Source organism: Pleurodeles waltl, chromosome 1_1 (assembly GCF_031143425.1).
Source record: "Pleurodeles waltl isolate 20211129_DDA chromosome 1_1, aPleWal1.hap1.20221129, whole genome shotgun sequence".
NCBI classification, from domain to species: domain Eukaryota; kingdom Metazoa; phylum Chordata; class Amphibia; order Caudata; family Salamandridae; genus Pleurodeles; species Pleurodeles waltl.
Window position 1 is genome coordinate 799,584,076 of NC_090436.1, and position 20,576 is coordinate 799,604,651.

General features: G+C 43.9%; 1 protein-coding gene across 2 annotated transcripts in view; it reads left to right on the top strand.

Moving 5' to 3' along the window:
* TUT7 (terminal uridylyl transferase 7) overlaps positions 1-20,576 on the top strand; it is a 1,097,449-nt gene that overhangs the window by 717,248 nt on the left and 359,625 nt on the right. For both annotated transcript variants that reach the window (XM_069228237.1, XM_069228248.1), the window contains exons 19-21: positions 7,279-7,392; positions 7,498-7,575; positions 14,553-14,730. In XM_069228237.1, coding sequence (XP_069084338.1) covers positions 7,279-7,392; positions 7,498-7,575; positions 14,553-14,730 — 370 coding nt within the window. The remainder of the gene's footprint in view (positions 1-7,278; positions 7,393-7,497; positions 7,576-14,552; positions 14,731-20,576) is intronic.

Here is a 20,576-nt window from a genome sequence, read left to right on the forward strand (position 1 = left end):
ACTCCAAGTCCACAAACAGTGCAAGCATTCCACAAGCTAATAAGTGCTATGTTTCCAAACCAAAATATACAAGCAAAATTTGTGCTAAAACTTCTAGGCATGATGTCATCATGCATAGCCATTGTCCCAAACGCAAGACTACACATGCGACCCTTACAACAGTGTCTAGCATCACAATGGTCACAGGCACAGGGTCAACTTCAAAATCTGGTGTTGGTAGACCGCCAAACATACCTCTCGCTTCTATGGTGGAACAGCAAAAATTTAAACAAAGGGCGGACATTTCAGGACCCAGTGCCTCAATACGTTATAACAACAGATGCTTCCATGACAGGGTGGGGAGCACACCTCAATCACCACAGCATTCAAGGACAATGGGATATACACGAAACAAAACTTCATATCAATTACCTAGAACTGTTGGCAGTATTTCTAGCGTTAAAAGCCTTCCAACCCATAATAACACACAAATACATTCTTGTCAAAACAGACAACATGACAACAATGTATTATCTAAACAAACAAGGAGGAACACACTCAACACAATTGTGCCTCCTAACACAAAAAATTTGGCAGTGGGCGATTCACAACAACATTCGCCTAATAGCACAATTTATTCCAGGAATACAAAACCAACTAGCAGACAACCTTTCGCGAGACCACCAACAAGTCCACGAATGGGAAATTCACCCCCAAGTTCTGAACAAGTACTTTCAAATTTGGGGAACACCCCAGATAGATTTGTTCGCAACAAGAGAAAACTCAAAATGCCAAAACTTCGCATCCAGGTACCCACACCGCGAATCACAAGGCAATGCTCTATGGATGAATTGGTCAGGGATATTTGCGTACGCTTTTCCCCCTCTCCCTCTCCTTCCATATCTAGTAAACAAGTTGAGTCAAAACCAACTCAAACTCATACTGATAGCACCCACATGGGCAAAACAACCTTGGTATACAACTCTACTAGACCTTTCACTAGTACCGCATGTCAAACTACCCAACAGGCCAGATCTGTTAACACAACACAAACAACAGATCAGACATCCAAACCCAGCATCATTGAATCTGGCAATTTGGCTCCTGAAATCCTAGAATTTGGACACTTGGACCTCACACAAGAATGCATGGAGGTCATAAAACAAGCTAGAAAACCTTCCACTAGACACTGCTATGCATCTAAGTGGAAAAGATTTGTTTACTACTGCCATGCCAATCAAATACAACCAGTACATGCCTCTACTAAAGACATAGTAGGATACTTACTACATTTGCAAAAAGCGAATCTCGCTTTTTCATCTATAAAAATACACCTCGCAGCTATATCTGCTTACCTACAAACTACTCATTCATCGTCTCTATTTAGAATACCAGTTATTAAAGCATTCATGGAAGGGCTAAAAAGAATTATACCACCAAGAACACCACCAGTTCCTTCATGGAACCTTAACATCGTCTTAACAAGACTCATGGGTCCCCCTTTCGAACCCATGCATTCCTGTGAAATGCAATATCTAACCTGGAAGGTCGCATTTCTCATTGCAATCACATCCCTCAGAAGAGTAAGTGAAATACAGGCATTTACCATACAAGAACCATTTATTCAAATACACAACAATAAAATAGTTCTAAGAACAAATCCAAAATTTCTGCCAAAAGTAATCTCACCATTCCATTTAAATCAAACAGTAGAATTGCCAGTGTTCTTCCCACAACCAAATTCTGTGGCTGAAAGGGCACTACATACATTAGACATCAAAAGAGCACTAATGTATTACATTGACAGAACAAAGCTAATCAGGAAAACAAAACAACTGTTCATAGCTTTTCAAAAACCACACATAGGAAATCCAATCTCTAAACAAGGCATTGCTAGATGGATAGTCAGATGCATTCAAACATGCTATCTTAAAGCCAAAAGAGAATTGCCTATTACACCAAAGGCACACTCAACCAGAAAGAAAGGTGCTACAATGGCCTTTCTAGGAAACATTCCTATGAGCGAAATATGTAAGGCTGCAACCTGGTCTACGCCTCATACGTTTACTAAACACTACTGTGTAGACGTACTAAATGCACAACAAGCTACAGTGGGCCAAGCTGTACTAAGAACATTATTCCAAACTACTTCAACTCCTACAGGCTAAACCACCGCTTTTAGGGGAGGTAACTGCTTTATAGTCTATGCCAAACATGTGTATCTGCAGCAACATATGCCATCGAACTGAAAATGTCACTTACCCAGTGTACATCTGTTCGTGGCATTAGTCGCTGCAGATTCACATGTACCCTCCCACCTCCCCGGGAAGCCTGTAGTCGTTTAGAAGTACATCATAAACCTTAAACATCTGAACATTTGTAAATAATTTTTAGAAACTCTTATCATACATACATATTCACTCCATTGCATGGGCACTATTTATACCAAACAACTCCATCCTCACCCTCTGCGGGGAAAACAATCTAAAATGGAGTCGACGCCCATGCGCAATGGAGCCAAAGAGGGAGGAGTCCTTCGGTCCCGTGACCAAAAAGACTTCTTCGAAGAAAAACAACTTGTAATACTCCGAGCCCAACACCAGGCAGCGGACTGTGCCAAACATGTGAATCTGCAGCGACTAATGCCACGAACAGATGTACACTGGGTAAGTGACATTTTCAATTTAGCCCCCAGAGGGCATAGGGCATTACACATTTTCAGAGCTAGCAGGCCTGCTGCAATGATATTACAAACAAGACCCTTAAAACACAAATTATTCTCACCTGTAAAACAAATTTTATAGCCATGAGAAAGGTTAAGAAACATTGAATGATGGGAGGGGTTATTATTTTGGGATCCCTACTAACCTAGTGTGGGGAACCAGAGATGTTCTAGAAGAGCAGGTTGTGGTGCACCTTGTGAAGGTGGTCCATTGTCCTAGGACCACCACAGGCTGAGTTATGAGCAAAAATGCAAAGCATTATGGGATGCCCGAGTGCAGCAAATATTGTAGTATGTTGACTGTAATGCTCAGAACAGTGCCTAGAGGACACCACAATAAAAACATCATTTGTAAGAAACATGGTCATGTAACCATATACTTAGCCCCTACAGGGCATAAGCGCATGAAAATAGAATAGCAGAAAGTAATACATTGCAAACATTATTATATATTTTCAGGACTAACAGGCATACTGCAATACTAAGCCTCTTAGAACACAAACTACTTCCAGCTGTAAAACAACATTTTCCAGCTCTAACAGAGCTTAATAAAGGACTTAACTGTGGGAGGGGTTATTATTTTGGGGTCCCCACCAACATACTCTGTGGGCCCTGCAGATGACCTAAACAGAAACAGTGAGACATGCTGAATGTTTTGGTGGTGGTCCTATGGTACTAGGACCACCACAGGCTGAGTTATGGGCAAAAATGTTGTGAAAAAGAATGCTTGCAAAGCATTATGGGTTGAGTTTTCCCAAGTACAGTGAATATTGTAGTATCTGCTCTCCTGCTGTGCTAGGAGAGCCACTTTGACTTTGAGGATTTCTATTTGACCGTTAAGCATTTGCCAATTTCAAGTGTTTTAGGGGGAGAGCCACTAGAAATGGCTCGGATTGGGTAACGGTGAACAATGTGACCAGCGCCCCAATACCACCGATAGAGTTAATGCTGCTGTGCCTGATCACGCTACCAGCGCCATGGCCGCTATGCAGTACGAAGAGAAGAGACAAAAGAAATAGTTTACCCACGCTGAAGTATATCAGCAATCGTGCAATAATTCATGCAACAGGGGCAGTCTGCAAGGCTTGACAAAAACAGCCTCAAGGCGGAACAAACGTAAAGCATTTACCACTGACATGGAGTGATTTCTGAAAGGCAAGCCCAGGAACAAATGTAAGTGATGGGCGTGGTTTAAAGTCCACAATACTTACAAAGGGTCAAGGCTTTTGAGCGCCTGACTTAAAAAATGGGGGTAGGGGTATTGCAACCAGAACTCAGCTCCCTAAAACCAGGCTGAGTCCGGGATTCAAAGCAACACTGGCTAGACCTAAATGGCAGTGATGGTATGGTGAGAAATGTGAAATTGCCTGAAAAGAAAATTATTTGCTTCCCCCAACAAGGCCATCAGTAATTATTTGATGGGGTCCCTACCTAGCTGGAAAGCCTATGGGAGAATTCAATCTGAACTTTGTCCGTCCTCTTATGTGTAAACCTTTCTTGCGTATGACCTCTTGTGAGATTAAATTGCTGTCCTGAAAGGCAGCCTTTCTCATTGCCATTACTTTTACTAGACATTTAAGGGACCTAGAGCCAGATGTAGCAAAGGTTTTTACCCATTCTGTGTCTATGGGAAAAAGTGTTTGTACATATGGCCCCTAAAGTCCATTTGTATGCCTGAAGCTTATGTTACTTTCCATTAGGACAGAGACGTCCTTCAAAGCGTACCAAATGTTGTTCCAGAGTGGTATTTCAAATCCACTCAGCCCCTTAACTCCAATCATTGGCAGAGAAAGTACTTCAAAACATTGATTATAGCCACCCTTTGTGTATATCCTTGGAGAGGATGTAGAGCTCTTTGTTTCTTAAACCAGCTATTGGTCACTTATGGTTGCATTAATACAAGCACAGCAGTACTTATAATCATCAGCTCAAGAAGAATAACTTTCCCTGTTGAACATTTCTGTTTCTTGTCTGCAGGTAATCCATGCACAAACTAACAGAACCACAGTGTCTTCAGTAGTGTTCTCTAGACAAATCAAATGCCTGCTGGAGACATCTGTACTTTATACATGTTCTTCTGTGCACATTCTACATGCTTTACAATCTTTTTTCACATCATTTTATTGTTTTGTGAACTTAAAACAGAAGCTCATAACTGTTCATATATGTGTAAACAACACCATAGAGTAAACAATGCCAATTCAAGTCAATATAATACATATTTCTTGTTGCATATCTCATGAACGTGTCACCGGACTTCATATCCTCATCAACCTGCGTATACATCTTGGAAACGATTTCACCACTTCTACCAAAGTTTGTTGTTTTTTCATGGGCACCCCTACTCTTCTACACTGTGGGCCTGATTGTGACCTTGGCGGATGTGATACTCTGTCACAAGCATAACGGATATGTTGTCCGCCGTATTACAAGTTCCATTACATCCTATGTTTGTGATGGAGTATCCCATCTGCCAAGGTCATAATCAGGCCCTGAATCTTCCGACAAAACACTGTAATGCATACACCATAGCCATTCAACCTATGTTGGCACGATGGGTGTGCACCACCGTTTGCCAGTGTCTCTCTCAGATAACCAATGCGTAGAAATCTCTCATCACTTCTGGTACCATCCCATTCCGGTGATATCTCCAACAGAATAGTTCTGAGATCCCTCATGATGGGAACTCCGATCACTGTCTGTTGCTTTATAATCTTGATGATTTTCCTAAGAACACTTCACAATTTGACTAAGAGATTTTTATGTAATTGTTAATAGGATGAACATCCTTTCTCTGCTCCCTTCTTTCTGAAATTCTCTCAATTTGTCTGAAGTTGAGCAGGTCCATGATGTAGGAATAGAATAGAGTTACATTTGTGACAGAATGAACACACTCAAATAATAGAACTCTCTAACCAGTATCTGTGCACAGCTCAGAATGTTATACCAGTCAGCTTTTTCGTGACGAACGACAAGAGTATCCTCCTGTGTGGGGAATGCACACATTGCTGCATATCACATGAATCAGAATGTGTGTACCAACCATGCATTGTTTTGATGAATAGCCTTGAAAGCTGATTCTGCAAGAATGTCAGGGGAGCTTATTGAATGGGAATACAAGAGAGTCTTGGTTTAGGTGCAAGAGTCACCATTTTTTTAAACAAATTTGTATTGTTCTATCTAACATGTTGCTCAGTAACTTACATCATACATTGACGACTAAGCCATTTCATAGATATTGCCACACTGCATGAAGAGAGAATATTACATTTGTCAATAGGGTGTCAGTTACATTTGTAACACATAGATGGATATGTTGGATACAAATTTGCTATTGTGGCAAAAGTGAGTGCTTCTTAAGGTATACTTACTTTGCTAAACACTTCAAAAGCAAACATTCATTTTATGTTTATCTTGTTATAGAGGTCCCAACAATACACCATGACAACATTTATACCATGGAGGCCATACAAATGCATCAGAGCTCAACCATCTGCTTCTTGTGTAATTACTACCTGCCCAGTTTGATCCAGAGATGGTAAAGACATCATGATCCCAGGCCTACATTATGCTATGTTGACCTAAGAACCTACTGACTGCTTTTTTCTTTTTAAATATTGTCCTTTCACATTTGACCCATCTCCATAAGTCGGGCCCCCTGGGGTTTTCCCGCTCCTAGGTATCAGGCATCTAGCCAACATATCCTCCAAGTCTGGAAATCTGCTGGTCAGTGTTAGCCTTAGTCCTTGGGAAGAAACCCAATGAGCATTCCACCGGGGTGTTGGGCACATCCCCGCTCTGTAGTGCAAGAGACTTATTGTAAGACCGTATTCAAGTAATTTCTCAGAAGAACATCTCCAGAATATGTGAAAAAAAACATCGGACCCTTCCCCTCTCACTCCCCCCCCCAACAAACCAGTCCTGAAACATCCAGCATGTGCAACAGGGAACACATGGTTGATCCTTTTAGGAATGATATATACTTGGTTTAGATGATAATACTGAATCAGTTTCTGGAAACCTTGGCAGAGCGTTTGAGTGTATTGTCTCAGTCACTGTCAGAAATCTATACTGTTAAATCTTTGGCCCATTTCTCCTACAGCACAACCAGATCACATTTCAATCTTGTCATGTTCATGTGGCTCTGATGTGCCCATATTCCACCACCTGCCTATTGAAGCCAGCAAAAGTCCAGTGTATCAGAAATTGCTTCCCGAAGATGCCATGTTCTATACGGATTTCCCAAAAGTCTGTGTAATTAGCCGTTGTGTATAATTTGCCAATTATTGTAGCACCCTTCTCGGCCCACTCTCAAAGTGCACTCCATTTCCCCCAAGCAAGATAATGTAACTTATCCAGGAAGTGTGTTGTCAGTATTATTTGGAACTGTTGAAATGATGGTGCATAACACCTACCTGCCAGTAAAGATTCAAAATGTGAGGTGTTTTGTTGAATAAATAATGGTTGATAATCTATTATTGCATAACAGTTTTTGCTTGCAGTGTGATGCTAAGGTTTTGAACAAGTTTGGCTATTGAGAGATAACGTTTATAATCTGAAATGTTTTTTGGGCGTAGATGTGTGACATCGGTGATGCATCAAGAGGGAGCCTGTCTTCATATGCCTACACACTCATGGTGCTTTATTTTCTGCAACAGAGGGATCCTCCAGTTATCCCTGTTCTTCAAGAAGTAAGTTTATAAACAAAGCCTTCTGTGCTTTTCAAAATGAAGAAAGGGCACTTCTGCTCTTTTAATGGATGGTGTCATTTTAAACGAGCAAGCTTTCTTTTTCAGATTTACACTGGACCAAGAAAGCCAGAAATTATGGTGGAAGGATGGAATGTGCATTTCTTTGACAAATTGGATGAACTGGTAAGTGTCTTAGTTTTGTTGGCCTTTGATAATAGTAAATCAGTTTCAACGTGTTGTATCTTGCTACTTAAATGGTGAGTGTTGTTTGTATTTGTAAAAAAAAAGGTCCTTGCTCGAGTGAAAACATTGATTAAAATAAACATGTTTTAAAATCAGAAATAATTTTAGTAAGCAGCACTATGGGAGGCCCACATTTCTGTATTTTAAAAATGTAATCCAGTTTCCTAAAGCAGACATAATAGCGTAAATCTGGCTAGATTTTGGCTTACACAATTATTTGCAAAATACAAGTTTTATTTGCGTTGTGTATATAATTTTGTTTAAATTGATATGAATTTTTCCAAACAAAAATCAGTTGATTCCTGACTGAAAACACAAAGATAGCAATGTGGGTTTAAAGGAAAAAAATAAATAGTTTGCTTATATTGAGATTGCACAACAGTGAAAACTGACCCAGAAGCTGCCCTATCCCATCAAGCGCAGCAGAGTGTTCAGTCTTTCTGCTTAGTGAGCCACAATTCAAAACACTGCTTTCTTCTCAAAGCTAATGGCCTCCTCTTTTTGAACCACGACATAAGGCACACCTTCATCGTTACCTGAAAAGTAGCATTTCACATTGGTACTTAAAAAGTCAGAAAAGGTGGTGAGCTCTGTGTACTGGAAAGCTTTACACACATTGTAGTATGGCTTGTCTAAGAACCAATTACTTCTTCCTCCCAAAAGTAATGTCTGATTTTCACGTCCATCAGACACATCCCCTTCCACCTTCATTCTCTCTAGCAAAAAGCGCATTGCATCCATTGGACACAAAGAGAGGACTGTGTTATTACTGAGAACCAAAGACAGTCATACATGAAGTAAAATGGCTCTTCAGGAACCGTTAAACTTGCTCAAAAGCAGTCCATAGCCAGATAGATTCTTTCTTACATTATAACTTACAACAGAAAGCCATAACTTCTTACCTGGTGGCACTCTGGGCTCCCTCCTAAAAGAGCCAACGCTCTTGTGTTAATGAATTCTCCTGTACCAGACAGTTGCAGAACTGCCACCTGGATATAATTCCTTACCTCCACTAAACAAAGGCATTGTTTCTGGCTCAAGGAGAGTTACCTTGGTGTATTAAGCTTTTATACGCAGAGAGTGTGCATAATGAATCATTTAATCCTCCTGATTGCTTGCTTTCACATTTTGGGTTACACTAGTTATTCTACTTTGTCTTTTATGAATACCACATGGAATGTCATGATGGAGAAGAAAATATTGCTGGCTATTAACCCAAAATTTTTATCAAAGGTGTTTTCTCAGAATTGATAAAAACCCCACCACCTTTCTGCAGTCCAGCATCATGGAGTTTAACATATGCCTCAGTACATTATTTCTCAATTTGACATTCAGAAACTGAATTCTTGACTTTGAGCTGAATCTGAGGAGTTAAGGGTACCTCCCAAATTTCCTAAAGTGGTGGGGAAAATCTTTCACTGCAGTAAACTCTTAGTATAAGGGGCACCATTAACGGTTGTCACACAGCACATTGCAAGAGTAGTATTTTTTAGTCAAATGTATTATATTATGGCTGTTTGGTTAGTTGACTTTTATGTTTTTTTTTAAAGACTGAATATTGTTACTTATATGTCGACGTTAATGTTGAAATTATTTTCAATTTGGAAATATGTGTATATAAATATGTAGGGGCCTATCCACAAACTGCATTTTGTAGTATGTGAGCTAGTACTACCCTAGTACTACTCACTTAATACAAAATGCTATTCACAGGTAGAGAACTCTCACTCCACCTCCCCTATCTTTTTTCCCCTATCCACAGTGGCAGAGGTCTCCGCACATACACACCTACATTTTAGTACTAAATATCGGATTGACAAGGATAGTGACTGGAAAATGGTGAATGCTTAGTACAAAATGGGAGGGGTTTAGAGAAATACAAAGAGGGGTTTACAGTGGAACAGGCTGTTACAAACACCCACTCACAAAGAGTAACCGCCTTGCTTTTACACTACACTACTACTGAAGCTACTAAATAATCTAGAGGTGTCAAAACAATAGTAAATGTTCTACAGGTCAGCCTTGGACTGCGTCAAGCACCACAGTGTCACTTGTAGAAACTGCAACTCATTCGTAAGTCCTGTTTAGGTGGTTTTGCCGGGGAATGGCGACCTATAAGTCTACACCTAGTTGTAACTCTACACACTACAAAAAAGTATTGATATATACTTAACTGTAGTAGTAAATATACATGAGTAAACCTACACATGCATTTATCTTTGTAAATATGCCCTGTAGTCTTTAATCTCACACAGGCATGAAGGTAATCTACCTTTCTGAGGGATACTTCTTACTGCAGATTCTCACCTTTAGAATTATCTCAGATTAGATCTGGAAGCTTCAAAGATTTCATGCTGCCGGTAGAGGGGCGTCCGCTTCGTCTCGATGCTGGAAGTGGTGTCACATTATGTACCAAAGTCATATATTGCCCACCCCAGCATTATGGCATCCGTTCCCTATTTTCTGTGCCTTTGACACGGATGCGGAGCTCGCTCTCTTCTGAGAGTCAAGTGTTCTTCCTAATTAAAAAACAAAAACTTGCAGAATACAGTGCTATGTCTCTGCCCAAGTGCTCTGGCTTTAGGCCCTTTAGGGACTTCGAGGTACGGATGTCCATCATTGACCAGCATTTCATCTGTCTAGGATGCCTGGGCTCTGATTAAAATTCCTGTTCCTTTGCCACCTGCCTCACCATGAATCTGAAGGCTATTAAAAGGAGTATGAGATCTGGCTTTCCTTGGACCAGGCCAGCAATGACAATAGGAGTCATTGTTCAAGACGCTGGTTGAGTTTGCCTTCTTCGAAAAACAAGAAGAAACACAAGCGATAAATCGCCTAGACTGTCCTGGTGTCCATTAGAATTTTCATCTTCAGAGATGCAGTTGGTCGACATAGAGCCTACTTACCCTGCTCCGGACTCAGACCTCAGCCGGACCTGACTTTCAAGCCCTTGCATTAACACCAGCACCTGCCTTCCCGACTCCACCCAGGCTGGCATCCTTCCAACTGTATCCTTCGGCACTGGCTCTGCAACTGCCAGAGTTCCAGACATGGAATAGCAGTGCATTTGTACGTGATGGCAATTTCAACAGCTCCTAAAATCTTTCAGGGGTGCCATCTCAATTTGGCTTCCACATGCTCATGGTGTCGTATGGTGAATGTTTAGTGGCTCCAATGCTGTCTCCAGCCTTTACACCAGCGGGCAGTTATACTATTCCTTCATTGACTCCATGGCTCGTGCTGCCACAGATGCCACTGACTCTGCCTCCATAGGAGCTGCACACCGGGCCATTGGCATTACCTTCACATTCTGCAGAGCTTCCACCTTAGCATAGATCTAGAGGAGAAGCTCAGTGGCTAAGCAATGAAAAGAACTACAGGCAGGGACTCCACAATATTATAAGTTCAGATCCTGACCCTCTGAACCTCTACCCATCTGTTGATGAGGAGGCCGAAAACGCTTATGAAGTTCCTGGGTTGTCCTCTGCCAGTGGCCTAGACACTGTGCCAGAGATGGGCATGGGGTTTCCTGTTGGATCACCAACTCGAGAGGACATGCCCCTTCATTCGGTGGTTAGAAAGGCTGCTGAGTCTCTTGACTTGCAACTTGCCAGCATTTGATATTAAAACTAATGTCCTGACTGAGATTCTTCACCCTGCATAACCAACCTCAGAACCTTTATTACCTTTTATTGAGGCCTTACTGGACCCCCCCCCCCCCTAGCTAATTGGGAGAAACCATAATTTGCTTCTGTGGTCAACCGTCTAGTGGCCAGACCCTATCGTCCCTCTCCTGGGAATCCATCCTTTCATTCTACCCCCGCAGTCACATTCTTTGTCCGAGGCAGCCCTCTTGGACAAAGAACTTTAACAGGCTTGAAGCATGGGGGGAAATATCTCAGCAGGCAGCATGGCCCTGAAGTCCTTGAATGCCAGTTGCCACGCTCTCTGGGGTGTGGCACAAGTCATTGTAGTGCATATCCCAGCAGAATTGCAGGATCACTTCCAGGAGGGTCTTAATGATAGGCAGAATGCTTCTGGCTGCATCATAAAGTTGGTCCTTGACACAATGAACACTTGCATGGGCCATGAGTACATCAGTCTCTATCAGAAGCCATGCCTGGCTCAGGACCGCAGGCTTCTCAAAGGACATGCAAGCCAATCTGATGGACATGCCGTTAGATGGCACAAGATTGTATGGGAACAAAAGGAGATGCAGCCTTGGAGAGATTTAAGGCCAGCAGCGCCACAGCATGCTCATTAGGTCTTCAGCAAGTTCAGTCCCAATGAGATTACAGGCAATTTCATCACTATTGGGGATTGACCAGACGTTTTGCCTTCCAACAACTGCAGTCCTATCAGCTCTAGGCGCACAGCAGCCCTAGAACCTGCCAATCTGCCAATACAGAGGCAGGGGCAGAGGTAAGGGCGTGGATCTGCCCAAAAACCTACCTTCTCTTCCTCCTTTTCATTTCACGCTTCCCCTAGTAAAGCAGTCTTATTTCTCTGTCCCTAATACACTGGAAACCTGTAGATGGGTGTCCACTTCTTTCTGCCAGCCTAGAAGGCCATTACTTTAGTCCAGTGGGTCCTTTAAAATATAGAAAGAAGCTAAATCCTTCCCTTCCTTCAGGCTCCTTTCCTATTCTCCCGACACCCCCCCCCCCTCCCTTCCTACCTCACCTACTCTGGAGTACTTGACAATTCTCAAGAGAGAGGTGACAGTTCTGTTACATGAAGGAGCCGTGGAACTAACAACGGACCATAAAAAAGGCCAAGGTTGCTACTTCTGCTATTTCCTTGTGCTAAAGAAGGATGGCCATCTGCACCTGATCGTGGGCATCATGTGCTGAACATTTCCTCAAGTCAGAAAAGGTCAAAACGCTGACCCTAGTACAGGTGTTACTAAATGTCTGAGCCACAGTCTGATTCAGCTATATCTTGCCTATCACCAGCAGCGTCGTCTTTCCGGAAGTAGTCAAGAACATCTTTGCCCAGTGGGGCACCCTCAGGTGAACTTGTGCACCTCATCAGAGGATGCTCGTTGCCAGCAGCTCTGTGCATTCCAGTATCTGTTGAGGGGAGCATTGGGGCACGTTTCAGGTGACGTGGAATTTTCAGCTGCACTAAGCGTTTCCCTCATCTTTGATCCCTTGGTTCTGAGGAAGATTTACCAAGACTGAGCCCAAGTCATTCTCATTGCCTTGGATTGGCCAAGAAGAGTGTGGTACACGGACCTTCAGTGCTTTTTCATGTGTCCCCACTGAAACTCCTCTCCCAGTTGGAAGGGAGGTGCTCCATCCCAGTCTCCTGAGTCTTCACTTACATGCCTGGAGATAGAGAGGGGACATTCATACTATTTTCAGCTATACTTAGATGTTTGGGGTATGGGCATTGGGATCACTCCTTCCAGTCCAAGTTGTGTCAGGTTCTTAAATTCTCACTGTACCGTGACCAGTGGGGTTGTACTGCTTACAGTGTCAAAAGATATTTTGTGGCTCTGTCTGTTGCGTTTTTTTAAAGGGGTTGACAAATATGTATCCTCTAACTCCCTTTTTGGTGCTCCCAGTGGTACCTTAATCTAGTGTTAATCTCTCTTATGAGAACTCTGTTTGAGCCCCTTCATTGATGTCCTTTTCGGATGTTGACATTGAAAACGGTCTTTTTAGTAGCCTTTAATTTGGTCAGAAGGGTGAGATTCAAGCTCTGAGTTTGGGTCCTCTGTTCACAACCTTTTTCCTGTAAAAGGTAGTGTTGCTACCAAGGGCTGCTTCCCTGCCAAAGGTGGTCACTTCCTTTCACCTGAGACACACAACAAAAGGGAGCACACTGCCTCACACTCCAGCATAAAATAGCCTTTCCTTTCACCTGGTCCAGTCTGTCACCATTCCAACATTTTACCCATCACCCTGTCCCATGAAGGAGGAGGAGTGTTTTCATTGGTTGGACCCTTGTTGGAAGGTCAACTTGTACCTGGACTGCCCAAAGGACTTACTGAATGACCAGCTCTTTGTGGAGTTCAGGCAAGCGATGAAGAAACTGACCATTTTCAGGCAAATCTTTCTTTGCATCAAAACCTGCTATGCCTTGGCAGTGAAGAACCTCCAGAGTAAATCAGGGCCCACTCCACTAGGGCTAAATCTACTACTTTTGCCACTGGAATAGGAGTTACAATCACAGACATGTGCAAGGCATCTACACGGTCATTCCTGCACACCTGTACCAAGCATTACTGCCTACATTCCGAGGGACATAGAGACAGCTACTTTCACATATCTGTCTTACAGAATTTTCTTAAATATCTATGTGTCATCCCTCTTCCTAAGTATGGTACTGCTCAGCTATCTATGCTGCAGGTGAGGAATATGAAAGTAGGAAGATCTATCAGTAGAAAAAGTTACTTCCCTGTGGTAACAATCTTTTTGGTGGATACTGTGTTTACCTGCAGATTCCTCCCAAGTCCACCTGCCTCCCCATTTAAAGGATTGCTCTACGGAAAGGTAATAAAATTGCAAATGAATATAATTTGGCACTGCACTAATCTATCAATGTCAGTCCGTCCGTTCACATCGAAGGCATGGAAAAAATGAATCCAAAACTGATGTTGCTTTGCCGGGGTGTGCGCTGTATGGCTTTGGTGACATTATTTGACATCACTTTCGGTGTTGAGACGAAGCTGGCACCCCCTACTGGTGACATCAAAGCTTTGAGGTTTCCGGAACCAGTCTGACACCCTGGATAGTTATACAGATAAGGATTCTGCAGGTAGATTTAGTATCCACCAGAAATATTGTTACTACCGTTCTAATGAATTCAGAGAGGATATTCTTAATGGGGAAATAGGGTTACAAGTACATAACATCCTTCTTTTGGTGCTTAGACATACATGAAAGGTTTTTTTCCTGCTTCATTTTCAGTCAAGTTGTTGGCCAAACTATGGAAAAAATAAAGAGTCTGTAGGAGAGTTATGGCTGGCCCTCTTGCGTTTCTACACAGAAGAATTTGATTTTAAAGAACATGTCATCTGCATAAGGAGAAAAAGTCTACTGACAACTTTCAAAAAGCAGTGGACGTCAAAGTACATTGTTATTGAAGGTAATGTAGAAATGAAGGGGGATATAGAGATGTGGTGTTTTGAATCCACTCACGTGCAATAATTAATGAAATGTGTTGACTGATTATGCTCTTATTGATAACCAGTTGAAAATTGAGTTGGGCAAGAATGTTGGTCTGTAACGGGAGAGGTCTTCGTTTGATTTATGGTACACCGTGGTGTTGAGTCCTAACCTGTGAACTGTAGCTGCCCTCTGCTTCCTGGGGCTGGCAGGGCTACCCAGTATGGAGGCTGAACTCTGAAAGGTTGGTTAAAGTCGATTCTGAAACGCAATAAGGGGCTGATTGGTGGGTGTCAGTGCCTCTGACATTGCACAAAGACAGCGAAATACAGAATATCAGTTCTTTTTTTTTTTAATTGATTGTAGGGGGTGCCCTTTTCACACTATGTACAGCACTGCAATATTTTTTCCAATGTGAACAATTGCTCTTTTACTGGATTTGACATATCTAACATGTCTTTCAAGGGGAGATGATTCCCCCATGACCTACTGACTATCTGAGTTCTGATCCCTACCATCTACTCTCTATCACTGGATTTCCTTATAGCTATAAATAGCAGAATGTCATGTGCAATATGTTGTAACACAAATTTGTTTGTTTGAATCTGTTTATTGCATTTTCGTATTTTTTTCCATGTACATATATATTATTACACCCACTGAGTATTCTGTAGAAATGTTTATTGGCAATTACATCACAAATACTTCTTATATCTCACCATAAGTTCAGTTTTTATACAAAGCTGTGGGAGGTCAGACTTTCAAAACAACCATTTTAATCAAGTGGACGGAGAAGAAAGAGAGAACAACGTGGCAACTAAATGAGGCTGTTAGCCACAATGAGGGGGTATGGTAAAGGGAGTCCGCAGCGCATGGAGGTAGAGGAAAGGGAACAATGTATGGTGCTATCAGAGTGTGTAACTGAGGGATACATGAGCTAATAGGTAGGTTCATGAGGGGAGGGTTAGAATAAAAGATTATGGGGAGTGGCTTGTGCTAGTGACAGGTGAACACGCAGTCTGGGTGCCCCCATTTGGTGACGTAAGCAGGTCAGGAGATGTGTAGACAAGCTGCCCTGATGCCTGAAAAGTCTCCAGGATAGTGTCACAACTGTCTGCTTTTGGGTATTTATGAAGACCACGCATGCCCCTTCTACGTAAAGACACCCCTTCAGCACGGGCCATGCCTGCATAGACATCTTTCAGGAAGAGACAGTCTGTGGTGTTGGTGATATCCACCTCCACATGATTAGATGTTTGTCAATAATCCGGCCCAAGTCTATGAAATGATTAGTGGCCCTATGTTTCTTATCTATACAAATTAGACCCAGCAGACAGGCCTCCGAGTTGTGGGGCACCGGCCTCTCTGTGGAGTGCGCTAGGTGAGATGTCACACCCAGCCAGTATTGGTGAAGGTAAGGGCAGTCCCACAACATATGTACCAGGGCAGCATCAGGTTGGGCGCAGCGGGGGCAGGCGGTATCTGTCTGGTGATAGCAACAGCTTATTTTGGAGGCGCAAGGTAGGCTCTGTGGAATATGTAATGCTGGATAAGGCAAAAACAGCATTTAGTGTAATAAGGGCAGGGTACTCTGTCATGTGTGCCCACTCTTTGTCTGTACAAAGGCAGCCTAAATAATTTTCCCAACGAGCACGCAATAGGGACAAGGAGACCGAGGCATGTGTGTGCAGTTAGTCTGCAAATCAGTGTGACAAGTGGCTGCCCATGACATGGAGGTACTGGATAGTAGCATGCAATGGACCTTCCTGCTGCATACCGCCCCAAGCGGAGTCAAGGGCGCCTATTAATGAGTTATACAGAGAAAGTGGCCAGGTGAAAGTCCCTCATCTACTAGCAAAGTATCAAACAACATTAAAGTGCCATCACGGTAAAGGTCCCCCAGTTGTATGTAAACCTGCTTCATGCCAGGCGACAAGTTCTCTCGTAGTGGTAAACCGGTCTTCTCTTTGTGTGCCCAATAAGGGTAGTGCAGGAGCGTATGGTTGTATGGCTTTAATTATAAAGAGGCTGCATTTAAAGCAACAGTATGCTATCCGCAACAGCATAGGAGCTGGGGTGCGGTGTCTGGAACAGGGTTGGAAGAGATGCAATATATTCAAGAGATCACCAGAGTGGGGTGATGGTGGCGGTGTCAGACAACTGGAGCCCTGACATTCACCTGGCCCCCCAGAGTAGTTGAGAGGCCAGGTAGTAGTGTTCAAAGTTAGGGACTGCTAAACCTCCACCCATAGTTGGAGTTTATGTAGTGCCTTCCTACACCTTGTGTTGTACCAGATAAGATCTTATGTAAGTCTGTTCAGTGTATGAAAGAAGGATTTGGGGAGCTTATCAAAGTGATATAAAAGTCGGGGAGTACAACCAATTTAACATGTGCCCCCCTTCCAACGACTAAGAGGGTCTTCCAGAATGATGATTGTCATTGGATCAAGGACATAGTGCGAGTAAAGTTACCATTTAATAGATAAGATGTTAGCAGGAAAGGATTAGAGACAAGATGTAGGAAGCTGCCTTTGTATATACTATCGCAAAATGAGAGAAAGTGTGCAGAGTCCAGGGGTTGCCCAAGAGGCTTGACAGAGGCAATAATAGATAATACTAATGCTCTATGTGTGGTAGTGTGGTCGAGCAGTTAGGCTTATCAGAGGGTAGTGTTTAAGCATTTGTTGTACACACACAGGCAATAACTGAGAACACACACTCCAGGCCAATAGGTTTTTATATAGAAAAATAATATTTATTTCAGAACCACAAGATTAAAATTGCAGGTAAGTACATCAAATGTAAGGTACTTTGCATAGGTATAGATAGGACTTTGAATCAAAACAGTAATGTACACAATTTGGCATAAAATGGCAATAAGCTATTTTAAAAGTGGACACAGTGCAAAATTCAACAGTTCCTGGGAGATGTAAGTACAGGTTGGTTAATACGGTAAGTGAAGCACTTACAAGTTCTGTCTCAGGGGCATAGGCAGCCCACCGCTGGAGGTTCAAGTCACCCCCAAACACCCAGCAACACAGGGCTGGTCAGGTGCAGAGGTCAAAGAGGGGCCCAAATAACATAGGTGTCTATGGAGACAGGGGGTGCTGCGGTTCTAGTCTGCTGGCAGGTAAGTACCTGCGTCCTCTGCGAGCAGACCAGCGGTGTTTAGTAGAGCACTGGGGGGATCCCAAGTAGGCACACAAAGCAGACACTCAGTGGCACAGGGGCAGCTGGGTGCAGTGGGCAAACAAGGCTTCGGGTTTGTAATTGAAATCAATGGAGGGACCCGGGGGTCACTCAGACGTTGCAGGCAGGGCAAAGGGGGGCTTCTCGGCCCAGCCACCAACTAGACAAGTGTGAGGGCCACCTGCTGGTCACTGTTGTACCAGTGGTTGGTTCTTCATGAGCCTCGGGGCTGCGGGTGCAGTGCTTCTTCCAGGCATCCGGTTTCTTCTATCAAGGCAGGCGCGGTCAGGGGGGTCCTCAGGGTTCCCTCTGCAGGTGTCGTGGGGGTGCAGAGGTTAGCCCAGGGTGGACACGTCGTCAGGGTCGCCTGGGGATCCTCTCTGGATCGTTGGTTTCTCTGGACATGGGCCAGGGGTGTCAGGTGCAGAGTGGTGGGGACTCACTCTTCTGGAGTGAGGTGAGAGTCCCTTTAAAGATGTTTTTTTCTTGCTTGAGGTAGACAGTTTCGCTGTCCTCTGGAGTTCTTGGTCCTTTGTAGTTGCAGGGCAGTCCTCTGAGTCGGCAGAGGTCGCTGGGCCCACAGGATGCGTAGCTGGTGTAGATTTTTGAATCAGGAGACAGGCCAGTAGGGCTGGGGCTAAGGCAGTTGTCGTCTTCCTTCTTCTCTGGGGGGTTTTCAGGTCAGCAGTCTTTTTTCTTTGTAGGTCATCAGGAATCTGATTTCTTGGGTTCAGGGTCACCCCTAAGTACTAAATTTAGGGGTGTGTTAGGGAGGGAGGGCAGTAGCCAATGACTACTGTCCCTGAGGGTGGCTACACCCTCCTTGTGACTCCTCCCTTTGGGGAGGGGGGACACATCCCTACTCCTATTGGGCTAAATCCTCCAAAGCACGATGGAGGATTTTCTAAGGCGGGGCTCTCATCAGCTCTGGTCACCATAGGGGTGTACATGGCTGAGGGGGTGACGACTCCTTGTTTTTCTCATTATCTCCCCGGACTTGCCGTCAAAAGTGGTGGCTGTGTCCGGGGGGTGGGCATCTCCACTAGCTGGAGTGCCCTGGGGTGCTGTAATACCAGGCTTGAGCCTTTGAGGCTCACCGCCAGGTGTTAGTTTCTGCAGGGGAGGTGTGAAGCACCTCCAACCAGGGCAGGCTTTGTTCCAGGTCACAGAGTGCACAAAGGCACTCACCCCATGTGGCCAGAAACTGGTCTGGAAGTGGCAGGCTGGCAGAGGCCGGTCCACCTAGAACTAGCAGTTGGGCTGGCATGCAGGGGGCATCCCTAAGATGCCCCCTGTGTGCATTCCTCAATAAATCACACACTGGCATCAGTGTGGATTGTTGTGCTGAGAAGTTTGGTACCAAACTTCCCAGTATTCAGTGTAGCCATTATGGAACTGTGGAGTTCGTGTTTGAGAAACTCCCAGACCCTATACTCTGTATGGCTACCCTGCACTTACAATGTCTAAGAATCGGCTTAGACACTGTAGGGACATAGTGCTCATGCAGCTATGCCCTCACCTGTGGTATAGTGCACCCTGCCTTAGGGCTTTAAGGCCTGCTGGAGGGGTGACTTACCTATGCCACAGGCAGTGGGTTGTGGTCATGGCACTCTGAGGGGAGTGCCATGTCGACTTAATCTTTTTCTCCCCACCAGCACACACAAGCTGTGAGGTAGTGTACATGTGCTGAGTGAGAGATCTCCAGGGTGGGATAATACATGCTGCAACCCTGAGAGACCTTCCCTGGCTTACAGGGCCCTCGGTACCAGAGGTACCTTTTACAAGGGACTTAACTGTGTGCCAGGGCTGTGCCAGTTGTGGAGACAAAGGTACAGTTTTACGGAATAAACACTGGTGCTGGAGCCTGGTTAGCAGGGTCCCAGCACACTTTCAATCAAAGCTGGCATCAACAAAAGGCAAAAGGTTAGGGGGTAACCATGCCAACAGTGGCATTTTCCTACTCAAGATTTCTCCCAGTTGACTTCAAGCCTGGAGAGTGCTGCAAACGTCTGGAATATGGGTGCTAAATTGGAGGGAGTCTTGTGAACATCACATAGGTTTAGAAACAGGTCATCAGAGTGTAAGCCATCTCCTAATGGAATACCCCAGGTGCACCCGTATGTGTGAAGAGCTACGGCTAGTGGTTCAGCCGCTAGCGAGAAAAGTAGAGGTGAGTGGGGACATCCTTGACGTGTGGCCTTCTGAATCATGATGGGGTCAGAAGTCAGAGCCCCACTTTTCACTCTAGTCACAGGTTGGGTATATAGTAACTTCACCAGTCTGACAAACCTGGGACCCAATCGGTAACAGGGTTAAACTGCAAATAGAAAGTCCCACACCAATGAGTCAAATGCTTTCTACATGTCTAGGACCAGACAGCTGGATCTGGAATAATGGCTTTTTTCATGACTCAGAAGAATCTACGTGTGTTCAGTGTGGTATTTCGGATAGGGACATACCCATTTCGATCCGGATGTATGAGTGCTGGTATCAGAGGGTCCAGTTGGTCTGCTAAGATCTTGGTAAGTATTTTATAATCAGTATTAAGAAGTGCGAGCAGGCGGTATGAGTCAAAAATTGTGGGATTACGGTCCTGTTTGGGCAAGGAGATAAGTAGAGCCTCGCAGAGTGATGATG